Source organism: Saccostrea echinata, unplaced genomic scaffold, assembly GCF_033153115.1.
Source record: "Saccostrea echinata isolate AGI-Se365-2 ecotype Australia unplaced genomic scaffold, CSIRO_AGI_Sech_v1 ptg000009l, whole genome shotgun sequence".
NCBI classification, from domain to species: Eukaryota; Metazoa; Mollusca; class Bivalvia; order Ostreida; family Ostreidae; genus Saccostrea; species Saccostrea echinata.
The window spans coordinates 35,972,221-35,985,273 of NW_026889758.1; the positions used below are offsets into that span (position 1 = coordinate 35,972,221).

Below are 13,053 nucleotides of genomic sequence, written 5' to 3' on the forward strand. Positions count from 1 at the left end.
TACATAACAAGCTACAAGTTGGCTATCTACAAGAACTGTTCTTAATGTACTTGTTTCAAATACTCCCAGTTTTTGAAATCTTGTATAAAATACGAAAAACTTCAACCAAACTTTGAAGAAATTCGGAAACTTTTTCTTTTACTATTCCCTTGTTACCTCTATGAGTGCTGTGAGTCAAAATCAATGCTTTTTCCTAAGCAACATCTACGCTTCTACATGTCAAATAGCATATGTTTGATATCCGATAATTCCTTACAATATATATCTTGTTCTATTAGGAAAACTCTGAACAGACTCATAGCTATTTCCAAAGTCTACTTACGTGGCGTATGATCAACTGTCTGGACTATAAAAAAATTAACGCATATCATGATTTTCCCCCAGGTAAATGTACCTCTTTCAAGTAACATCTTCAAATTTTGAATGATAGCATTTGCTTACTCAATTTACCACACATAATATACATTTAATTATGAATCATTTAGCATTAATGAATGTCATAAAATCAGTACGATAAGAATTTAAATGATTATTTTTAATAACTGTATAACCACCGTGGAGTAAAAAATTTGCCACTGCAATTCCTTCGCTATTTTCTATCACACATGTATAACATCCAGCGTCGTCGAAAGTTGATTTGTAAATGTGTAATTTCTTTTTATCGTTTGAGAGTTCATATGTAGATTCTAAAAGAGACATTGAAAAGGTCAAATACATATAAATGTCATCATTTCCATTGATATCTGTTCGAGTCAGTCCGATAGATTTTACTCGACGGTTTGTAAGGTTAAAGGATATGGATTAAATGTGTCTTATTTGTTGACCAAATGCTTAAACATCAACAAATGAAGGAAAAATGAAATAATTTATTAATGACTAATTGAAAAAGTAATACAAAAATTTCTCATTTGTATTACTTTTCTCTAATTTTTGCATAACGTAAATTTTGCATAGTAAACCAGAAAAGGTAAATTTTAAATGTGAATTGCAACATATAACATATTTTTATTGGCAGAATGAAAAGACAATCACGTGAATAAGCTTTGTACAGTACTGAGTACTCAAAATAAAACTCTAAAAGCAAATGTAATGATTAACAAATAATTTATTCCATATGTTATGAGCCTTAAGGTAGAAAAAAAACTTCACTCGTGTAAAATTTCAAATTTATTTGAGAATGTAGGGTTATATAATTCCAATTTTTTTTTTTTGCAATATTTTTTTAAATTTTTCGTATGATGGTAATTAAGGATTAGTGATACGAAATACCGATATAATTTGATAATCTGAAAACCATTTTTAAAATTATTCTAGATAATTATAAAATTAAATTAATGTTCTGCTGCATCTTAAAACTATTTTAGAGTAAGAAACATATTTAATAAATGTATTTTCTTAAAGAAAGAAAATTCTGTCTTTGGTTATGAGTAGACAAGTCCATGTAACTCAAAAATATATTTAAGAAAGCCATAACACCCAAGAATTACATGTAGATATTCCTAAGCAAGTTATTAATGTTTCCCCAATAAATCCAATAACTTTGTTATCTGTTAATCTCAATTCTCATATTACCTTTCAGTGAAATCATGGGCTCAATAATTGAACCTTGATTTAATTCTTTTCCATTTTTCATCCACATGATTACAACAGGTTCCAATTCATCTGGTGCACTTATCGCATCGCACAATAGTTCCTTATTCTTGCTAATTGTAAATTTGACAATTTTCATCATAAAACGGTTGTGAACGCTACGAAATAATGGATGAGCTATCGAGAGAAATAAAACGAGAAATCACATGTACACATATACATATATATCTTCAAACCTATGTTTTCAAATTTATTCCATAAATGACACATAAATCAGCTTTTACTTACATGTGACATTAAGATATGGGTTTTGTATGATGCCATTAGAGACACATTTATAAACTCCATCATCTTTGAATGTTGTATTCCTTAACTGAAGCTCTCTTCCACTCTTACGTATGCTATATTTATGATTCTCGACAATTTGAGATCCATTCTTGGTACTGCCATGTTACTTTCGGAACAGGACTATGAAAATATACACAGCTACTACGTTTGATCATTAATGTAAATGACAATAAAACAAACATTCCGAAGTTTTTTGTGTGCGAAAATATAGTTATTTCTAAAACAATAAATTGGACGTACATTCTTTAAACTTAAAATTTGCCGGAAATCACTTTGCTAGTATTTTCCCTTTTTAGTCAAATTTATTCTGAAAATAGTAAACATTTCACGGGAAAAGGGAAACTAAGTTAATCAAATGCAGTTTGCCGACCTTTTAAATCAGCCATATATGGATGAAGAGCAATGTATGACCAAGAGGAATATTGCATCTATATAAACATGCGTGGAAAAATGCATGATACATTTTAAAACTAATCTGATTCATATTTTTCTCTATTATACCACATCTTCAAAAATATGCAAAATTTACGGACCACATCACTTAAAGAATTTTTGTCAATATTAGAAATGTTGAATAGTTACTTTCCAGAAAAAATACACTGCAGGGTGGCATTCTCTCCAACAAAAGCTTTATAACCACTTTGATAAACAGCACGAGGAGGAACAAAACTGTCAGCAGAATCTATAAGATTAATGGTTATATTTATATCCGTTAGTATTAATTTATTTTATTTTGAATGAACCGTAAGTTAAATAGAAGTAAAGAAGCAAACGTGAATCTTACCTGAACGCGAGAGGTTATTATGCCAAATAAAACTAAATTATTTATCAATATACTGTACGCTCTATTTATTTAAAAGCAATAGAACGAGCACATGAAATACATAGAATATTAACGATGGTAGCTTTCTTTAGTTTTAATAATTTTACTAGATGTAAATTTATTTATTTTTTGTAAACGTTTGAAAGGATCAGTGGCTATGACATGACCTACTCAGATAGCAAAATAATTCTAACTCGCAATTTATACCTTTCATATGTAGACATTTGATATGTAAGCAACGAAATTGAATTCACTACATTTCTACGGTATTCACGAATGGCGTAAGATGTCTTTCATATACTTAACTCATTTCCCAAGCACTATTCGTCAGTTACTTCATTGTATACAAACAACTCGCAAATTCCAATAATTGAGAATTTCTGACTTTTGAGACTAGTGTGTACTCATACGAAAGGCAATGTTAATAAATGAACATTTTTTATCATTCTTTAAATTTTCTAAAATTTTGACTATTTCTAAATATTTCGTGATGGACACTAGAAATTACATGCGTTTGCGCTGAACATGCTTGGTAAAAAGTCATGCTTAGAGCGTTTCCTAATATCAAGAACTTAGTCATTCCTTTGTTCAACATTCCAAATTGTCAACTATTTTGAAATTGTTCTAAAGCTAGAAATATTCGAGAGCAACTAACTTCAATCTCCGGGTATAAATTCCAGCACCGTATACAAATATAAATATATCAAGGCACAATAAAACCAAAACACAATTGTTATCAAGGTCAAATACTCACTTTTAGCACATTTTGTTAATAATAGTTTCTCAGGCACTAGGTTAAAAACTAGGTTAAAAATGAAACTACAGTATGTTATCATATGGTAGTTTCCAGTGAAAATTAAAAAAAAAACATACTTGTAATTCTCTTGGAAATGAATTGCTTAATACGAAAGTTCAGCTCTTTAGCCCTTCAGGCTTTCTTGAAGTATTTGATAGTAACCAGCCAAGTTCAAACCTTTCATGGTTAGAATAACTGATACAAATCACTAATAACTCACCCTTTACATCGAGGTTCAATAAGTTGCCTTTCCGGAATATTCGTTCATTTTCATTCCACACGCCACAGTAATAATTCTTTGCTCCGTAAGATTGGTTGATGTTTAGAAAATGAAGGTTTCCTGATGGCAGTTATTTAACAAAAAAAGAATAATAATTAAGAAAGAATTATAATCAATTAAGGAGGAAATAATAATAAAAAAAAAGAATGGAAAGAAAAAATAAGAAATTGCGATAACACAGCATTGAAACTACTAAAACTACTACTAAGAAGAAGGGATCTTCCTTAAAGAATGCATATATGTTTCATTTATATTTCATATTGATGAGTCTTTCTGACTTGAAAAGTCCATCGATATTTCAAAGTTTTTGTTACCCTCTCTATCTAACTCCATGTTTTCTTTTATATCCACATTATTTGAAGTTCCAGATCCAATTTTCCATTCTATTCGACAATTATTTTTTGGTACACAGAAGGGTTTGTCAGAACATGAAAGTTTGCAGTAATGAAACTCTTGACATGTGTGGTCTCTTTCTTTAAAAATTGGAAATGAATCAATTCCTACCAAAAAGATATATCATTATACATGTAAATGAAAATAAGCCTTTGTAATGTGCTTTTTATTTCTTTACATAAATCTTTATTGCTATAATCTATGTAAATTAAATGTATACATGTATTTCAAGAAGACTGAAATAAGTTGATTTTTCTCCCAATGTGAGTCATGAATATTACCTAGTGGATAATCTAAATATTTTATTGAAAGATTCATGTACTGCCTTAAAAACTGAACAAAATGAATAATTGAGAATTTATTTTACATTTTGAAACTAGCGCTTTAAATTAAAAGAAATGGGTTATGATTTTTTATTCAAGAACAAGAGGCATATGGTCCACAAAGCTCATCTGGGTCAATATGGCTTTGCTGTTCTTCATCAGCAGATTTTTTTCTATCACATATTCCTATGTAAAACTTGGTCCCTGTTACCCCCAGCCTACCCCGAGATGTCATAAACAAACTTGAATCTACACTATCTGAGAATGCTTCTATATTCATATGACTAATAATTGTTCTACTATTCTTGAGAAGATTTGTTTGTTTGTTTGTTTGTATGTTGTTTAACGTCCCTCTCGAGAATTTTTCACTCATATGGAGACGCCACCACTTGCCGGTGGAGAGCTGCAAATTTTGTCCTATACTCGGCACTTACGGCCATTGAGCAGTGAGGGATCTTTTTCGTCCCAGCACCTACTGCGACAAGGGACCTCGGTTTATACGGTCTCATCCGAAGGACCGGTCTCCACATCCCACAGTGGGATTCGAACCCGCGACGTAAGGATCAACTCCTTACTCTGCGACTCTAGAGCGAACGCTCTAACCACTGCGCCAAGCGGGCGACTTCTTGAGAAGATTTTCACAGATGTAACCCCGCCCTACCCTTGGGGTCATGATTAGAACAAACTTGAATCGACACTACCTGAAGATACTACCATATCAATAAGACCCATTGGGCTTTGTTGTTCTTGAAAATATTTTTGAAGTGTTTCTCCTTCATATCCCTATCTTAAACTCTGATAGCCTATTATGGCAAACCCTATCCCCGGCGGTCATGATTTTAACAAACTAAATGTGCACCAACTGAAGATGCTTCCATATCAATATGATTAATCATGACTTTGCTGTTCTTGAGAGGATTTTCCCCTTATATTCCTATGTAAAACTTTAATCCCCCATTGTGCCCCCATGATTTCAACAAATTTCAATTTATACTACGTAATGAAGATTTCACATAAGTTTCAACCTTTCTGGCCCAGTGGTTCTTGAGAAGAAGATAATTAAAAGATGCCACCAATTTTTCATTCATTCTTAATTTTCTCTCCTTGAAAGAGGGCATGGTCCTTTATTTAATAATAATAATAATAATAATAATGCTTTATTTAGAGAAGGTAACCCGATTAGTACAAGGTACTATTCTTCCCCGGGGCCTTCTAAATTTCAAACAACATATTACATAAAATGATACAATCAAAGATAAAACATGTAATGATGAGTTCATTAATTCATGAATAATTAAATGTAATGTTCAACTTAATGAAATATAGGCTCAAAATAAATAAGTCAATATTTATAATTCAGGAGACATAGTTTAAAAACAATAGTAATAATCATACAACATGTACAAAGGAAATATACAAACATATATTTACAGACGTTGGCTAATTATTATATTTTTTCCACATTTCTTCTAAAAATGTGTAAAGATGGTGACAATTTTACATTTAATGGTAGGTTATTCCATAAATGTACACCTGAATATTGAATTGAATTTGTAAATGAAATATATGGAGATAACGAACAGTATTCAAGCTCAAAAGTCCATTAATCAATACAAAATAGGAGCAGAGCAAACACGGACCTCCAAACATCAGAGGTGGGATCAGGTGCCATGGAGGAGTGAGCATCCCCTGCCGACCGGTCACACCCGCCGTGTGCTCCTTGTCATGATCGGGAAATAACGGAAAAATCCGTCGACAATTCAGTGTGTAAATAATGGCCTAACAATTAGAGTGAAAAACGTCAGTCAGCATTTGACTCAATGACTTACGAAATGATGACTTTAAACGAGACAGCTGATATTCTTGTTTCATCAACTTATTTGTCAATAATTTACCTCGTTTTAGAAATTTTGCATGCTCTTGCGTATCGAATCAACTGAGAGATATATACCCCGTATGCAGGTGATGAAGGTATATTGCTGCAAAAATAGAATTGTTCGATGCATAAATAGAATTGTTCGATGTTTTGGTAAACGAAGATTATAATTTAATTCTGAACGCAGGGAATATGAATCATGGCTATGAAAAACAAAAAGGTCCTGGAGGTATTCAGGGCTCATACCATAAAAGGTTTTGTACAATAAAATACACTTATGTAACGTGACTAATTCAAACACATTTAGCCATCCCAGTTTTTCAAACAATGGTTTTGATGGTTCGTCAGGCGCTGCATCAAGAATAATTCTAGCAGCCTGTTTCTGAAGTTTAAGGACTCTTTCAATGTTAGTTTTATATGCATTACCCCAAACCGTAAGACAATAGTTTATAGAAGGCAAAATGTATGCATTAAAGAAAAGTTTTCTGGTACTTAATGGAAGAAATTTCTTAATTTTACGAAGTGTAAATAACTTGTATGATAAGGATTTACAAACTGTATCTACATGATAATTATACTGAAGAGTTTGATCTATCTGAACACCTAAGAGTTTTTTCAACTTCAACATTTTCCAGTTTTTCTCCAGAAATTTCTGTATGAAGTTCTGGAATATCTAACTTTGACCTCTTTTGTTGTGTACACATAAGCATAGATTTTGATTTGTTCGTGTTCAAAATCATTTGGTTCTGTATACACCAATTTTCAATTTCGCATAAATCATAATTTAAATATGTTTCAATATTATGTACATTGCTATCAGATAATTGCAGAGTTGCATCATCTGCAAACATATCAATATTACAGTGATTAACACATAAAGGAAGGTCATTTATATACAATAAAAATAGTAGTGGTCCTAAAATAGATCCCTGGGGCACCCCTGCTGTGATAGGTAAAATATCGGAAGAACATGCGCCAATTTTAACACTCTAGGTCCTTTCATCTAAACAAGACTGAAACCACTTAATTGCAAGTGGATCAAAGTTATAGTGTCTTAATTTCTCAATTAAGATATCATGGCTGACTAAATCAAATACTTTACTGAAATCTAGAAATGCTATTCCAATGAGGTTTCCTTGCTCCATTGCATGCAACCAGCTGTCAGTAAGTTTGGTTAGTGCCGTTTGGCAAGAATGGAATTCCCTAAAACCAGACTGAACAAACTAGTATCCCCGTCACCTTGATATGGTTTGTGGCAAGTTTGTTTTAAATTAGTCCAGTGGTTCTTGAGAAGTTGAAAATGTGAAAAGTTTTTAAACAGAAGGACGGCTGATAGACAAAATGTGATCAGAAAAGTTTACTTGAGCTTTTAGCTCAGGTAAGCTAAAACGAAAATGTAAACTTGTCTCTATTTTAAATTTCTTTCCTGTTAATACCTGTAATGTTTGATGATCAAATGTTAAAATATGATAAAATTAGCTTAAGATATTGACATAAAATTTTCATGAATAACTGTATTTACTGACTTACGAATCGAAACACTCACTTGTTTCCGATATGTTGAAAAATGCAGAAATGGAAGCCCCAAACTCATTTTTTGCCAGACAATAATACATTCCGAAATCTTCATTCGAGAGATTTGTGAAGATAATTTCACCTGTATCCCAGTCATAGGTGACTCGCTGGTTGTCTTCAAGTTTCATAAAATTTTTATACCATTCATACCTTAAAAATTGCAAGAAACGTATGGTAGAATGTAGAAAAGATTATTAGATATTTGAAAAAATAAAATGTGTTCTTTACTAATCTCAAGTTCTTGTGATCAAAGGGATTATCAAACTACGGGTCCTTACGTGATATTTCCGTTTTCCGCCTGACATTGGAGAGTTAATGAAGTGGAATGGGCTGCGGGAAAGAAATATTCCGTTTCAAACTCTGACGTTATCATAGGAGGCAGACCAGCATGTCCAGCTCCTTGAGGGAATAAATTTGGGATAAATGCAGAGCATTTCTTTTTAAATCAACCATGTTTTGCAATATCATTTAATTAGTTCTACGTATTAGGAAAGAAACAACATGTATTTACCTTTACGGAAATGTGTGATGCCTTTACCACATAGAAGAACTATGATAATCGCAATATTTTCCATGGCTGTTTTTGTCTTTAGATCATGATGTAGATATGATTTTCCATTTCCAAACAAAATCCACACTCTATAAAATATGATTTCATCACAGGAATCACAAGATCAATAATTATTATCATGACGGAAAATACACTACGAACTCTTTATAAATACTACATGTATCTGATTAAGTGGGTTGAAATAAATAAAAAAATCGACAATCATATTGAATCTTTTGTATTTACGGCCCTAGCCGATACAAAGGTCATGTGCGTTTGTTCAAAACATGTGCTAGATATATATTCCAGTTATTTCTTTTTTTTCACGAATGATTGATTGATTGTATTTTGTTTTACGTCCCATTCGAGAATTTTTCACTCATATAGAGATGTCACAATATACCGGTGAAGGGTTTCAAATTTTGACCTTTACTCGGCACTCAGGGCCATTGAGCAGTTAGGGATCTTTATCGTGCCAACGACTGCCGTGACACGGGACCTCGGTTTTTAAGGTCTCATCCGAAGGACCTGCAACTTTCACTTCAAAGTGCCGAGTGCATGTCGAAGGAACAGTTGCTACCCATTTTTTATCGACTTAGGTCAGTCGCGGCCGAGATTCGAACTGACGACCTCCCGATCACGGGGCGAGCGCTCTACCGACTGAGCTACCGTGAACGGTTTTTTACGATGTTATGAAAATTCTTCAATTAAAACCAATTATCATTCTATTATAGAGTCATTTAATAATATTTAAATTTAAGAACATTAAAATTTTAATTTGGAAAAAAATAAAATGTTGAAAAAAATGAATTGTGATTGATTTTAGATAGAAAACCCCCTTTTGTTTTCTTCCTCTTGTCACCAAGTTCTATAATGACATCACTAAGGAAATATTAGAAAAACGCGGAAAAAAAACTTGTTTAGGGATTTAACCTAGCACGTAAAACACAGGGAGTACCATACAGAATGATTATATTCTTTGTACTGCATACCTTGCAAGAAGGAGCTAATCGTGAGGCAGATAAAACCAGTTATTTCATATTTTGATAAATTTCTCAGTAGAATATATAGAGAGTTCCAAAGTATTTAAAGAGTCATGTCAGCCCACACTTTAAATGACCGAGGACTATTTTTGTGTTTGTATATCAAACTACAACTAAGACACCACTTAGAAAACCACATCTTAAGGATAAATAACACAAACATTTTCACAAATCAGTAATATTTCTCATAGATTTATATTCAAATAGGTAACCAAATAATATTTTCCAGGTAAAGTGGAAGAATTTTGTAAGATTTTGTCACAATGATAAAAATGTGTACAAAATTTTGTATAGAATTAGATAGAAAACAATAAACAGTAGCGTATCTAAACACACACAAAAAAAATTCCGATTTATTTATATTTTATGAATCATTTATTATTTATGTCCTTTCTAATCAAAATCAGTCAAAAATATATATCAATCCCTGCATCAAATTTTTGTGTGATGTATCCACTGTCAACTTTTCTTCTTCTTGTTTATCTCTCTGTTTTCCAACTTTTAGACCGTTACGGTAGCTCAGTTGGTAGAGCGCTCGCTCCGTGTTTGGGAGGTCGTGAGTTCGACTCTCAACCGCGACTGACCTATGTCGATTAGTAGGAACTGTTCCTTCGCCAAGCGCTCGTCACTTTGAAGTGAAAGTTGCAAGTCCTTCGGATGAGACCTTAAAAACCTAGGCCCCGTGTCACGGCAGGCATTGGCACGATAAAGATCCCTCACTGCTTAATGGCCGCCCTGAGTGCCGGGTAAAGGTCTAAATTTGAAGAACTTCACCGGTATATTTGACGTCTCTATATGAGTGAAAAATTCTCGGAATGGGACGAAAAACTATATACAATCAATCAATTTTAATACAAGACAATGCCACGTCATTCTTTGTTGTACTTTATCAGCAGTCACAGGTAAGTTTTTATCTGTATTCTGTCTATAAGTTCTGTCTCTTTTTCGAGTTCCGTGCTTGAATCGTCAATGATATTTATCCAGAAATAGTAACAGAGGATCTGCATTTTGATGTTTCCCAGTATCTCCATATCTAATGTCAAACTGGCAAGAGGCTAGTTGTAATGCAATTAAGAAGCAATCAAAATTTGAATGTCTTTCTTTGGTCCACATATGGTAGTTAAAGGTAATAGGATATTTCAGCACCCAATTCATATCTGAGGACATCATCAGCTAACTCCAGTGGTTTGTGAGGGTCATATTGAACCATCGCTTGAGAAGAAACTAACAGGTCTTTGATCTTTGCACAAACTTCAGAATATTCTTGGGTCCAGTTTGCATGTAACATCTTGAACCAACAGACGTGTGAGTGTTCCACTACGCGTTGGCACATTTGGGACAAATTTTTAATAATAGTTCACTATCTTCAACCATATCAGAAAATCTTTGGATCCCCAATGTTCATAATTGCTACGAGTTTCTTCGGTGACGGTTTAATTCTCTCCTTGCTCACAAAAAACCAAAGCACTCAACTTGGTCCTGTATGGACTGACACTTCGACTTTACACCATAATTGTCTAATCGTTGAAGCGTAGCTTCCAAAGTCTGTTTGTGTTCACTGTCATTAGCACCGGTACAGGTAACTAAGTATCCTTAAATTTGTACCCAACCTTTCCAAACCTTGAAGAATGGTATCATAGTACGCTGGAAATTAGCAGGGGGCTGACGCAATATACCAAAAGGTAAACGAGTATACCGACACAATCCTTTGTGGGTAGTCGCACACTTCCTTGACTCCTTATCCAAAAGTACTTGGTTATATGTTTGAGACATGTCCATCTTAGAGAATTTTTCTCCACCATTGATTTTAGTGAATAATTCCTCACTCTTTTGGATATCCAGATAATTATTGACTGTAAATTTGAAGTCATGTGCACCGATCCATCAACTTTCTTGCCATCAGCGGGTACTGTGGGAGCTGCTCAGTCCAAACACTTAACATACTCATTGATAACGGATAGTTCAAGTCTATCTAATTCCGTAGAAATCTTATCGCGCAATACAAATGGTACTGCCTGCTCGCGGCTTGAAGATTACCCTTGTTCTCTAAGGTTGCTCTCAGTCCTTTGATACATCCACGTTTTTTGTCAGACATAGAATACTTTTTCATGTCACCAGCCAAAAAATTGAATTGAATGCCTGTCTAGTTTTATAAATTTCATCCAATTCCTACCAAAAAAAAGCTGGTCCATTTCCCATAACAACAATAGGTAAAGAAAACTTCTGTGTCTGATCTTCACATTCACTTTCACTTCATCAATCTCTCCTAACATTTCTCCTGAATATGTCATAAGAATAGCATCATAAGGTTACAATGTTACTTTGTTCTGTAATTAAGTTTTGTACAGCTGTTCTGATATCACCATGACAGAAGCACCGGTGTCCAAGTCCATTTCAATAAATAATCTTCCAGCACATACCAGTTTACTGAATCTCGGGTAAAATCGGAATCGTTCAGCGATCCCAAGTGGTTTTTGGTTGCAAGTGGCAAAGTATCAAAGTTTTCAATAGCATAGTTTTATTCAGGGGATGTTAAATTACGAATGAGTCCATACTTTTTTTGTCCACAGATTGTCAATAATATAGACTTCATTTTGTGGTTCTTATCAATTTTATTGGCAGTAAAAATATTATTACCTTTCAATATACTCGTCCCAGTTCATTTTTGATTTTCCACTGGATAGTCTGGTATTTGCCGTTTTGATAACTTCCTAAATCTCGTCGACCATTGTTTTGTTTGTTTACAGGGTTTGTTGGAACAACACACTGTGACACAACATAAACACATGTAATCACTGCAAAGTATCACCTCTATGACTGTATGAAAAACAACACGGCTGCTTGCTAATACATAATATGGAAACATATGTTGGTAATTACATAACAACCAATATGGTTTGAACTCCGGATTCCAGTTAATGAACATGACAATCAGAACAAAATAGGAGGTCCATAATGGCACTATTAAATAAAGATTCTGTGAAAGTCTTATTAAACTGTATTCATTGGTATAGGAGGAGTATAGATAGGTACTACCAATGTTATTGAAGGAGTTGCATATCCAGATTTTGCTATGAGAAGCCCCACAAATCTATCCAATGGAAACGAAAAATAGGAGGTACACAATATCACTATTTAATAAAGATTATGTGAAAATCTCAGAATTTAATTTAGAGGTAAAGAAGGAATTGTGGATAAGAGATCAGTACCCTTAATGTTAAAGAAAGATTGTAGTGTCCAGCTTTTGTTGTGAGAAACCCAAAATATCTACATGTAACCTATCGAAACGCAAAATAGGAGTGCAGAATTGCACTCTATGTAATGAAGATGCTGTGAAAGTTTTATTTGATATTCAGTGTTAAAGGAGGAGTTGCAGACAAGAGATGGGTACCCCCTTCCAATTCTATTGAAAGAATAGCAGTGTCCATGTTTTGCTATGGGAAACCCCAAATATCT

At 33.4% G+C, this 13,053-nt stretch overlaps 1 protein-coding gene across 1 annotated transcript; it reads right to left on the reverse strand.

The window, feature by feature from the left end:
• Nucleotides 1-1,904: 1,904 nt before the first annotated feature.
• LOC133183638 (neural cell adhesion molecule L1-like) lies at nt 1,905-12,368 on the reverse strand. Its single transcript, XM_061318571.1, has 8 exons — nt 12,235-12,368; nt 8,516-8,643; nt 8,283-8,403; nt 7,976-8,154; nt 4,152-4,337; nt 3,778-3,897; nt 2,521-2,620; nt 1,905-2,058 (listed from the first exon to the last, which is right to left on the reverse strand). The coding sequence occupies exons 1-8, from the start codon at nt 12,258-12,260 to the stop codon at nt 1,998-2,000; spliced, it is 921 nt and encodes a 306-aa protein (XP_061174555.1). The 5' UTR covers nt 12,261-12,368; the 3' UTR covers nt 1,905-1,997.
• Nucleotides 12,369-13,053: the final 685 nt, after the last annotated feature.

Coding starts and splice junctions, on each gene's coding strand:
- LOC133183638 (XM_061318571.1), bottom strand. CDS start 12,260: ATGAACTGGGACGAGTATATTGAAAG. Junction 8,644..12,234: donor TGGGACGAGTATATTGAAAG/GTAATAATATTT, acceptor CATATTTTATAG/AGTGTGGATTTTGTTTGGAA. Junction 8,155..8,282: donor GCGGAAAACGGAAATATCAC/GTAAGGACCCGT, acceptor GCAATTTTTAAG/GTATGAATGGTATAAAAATT.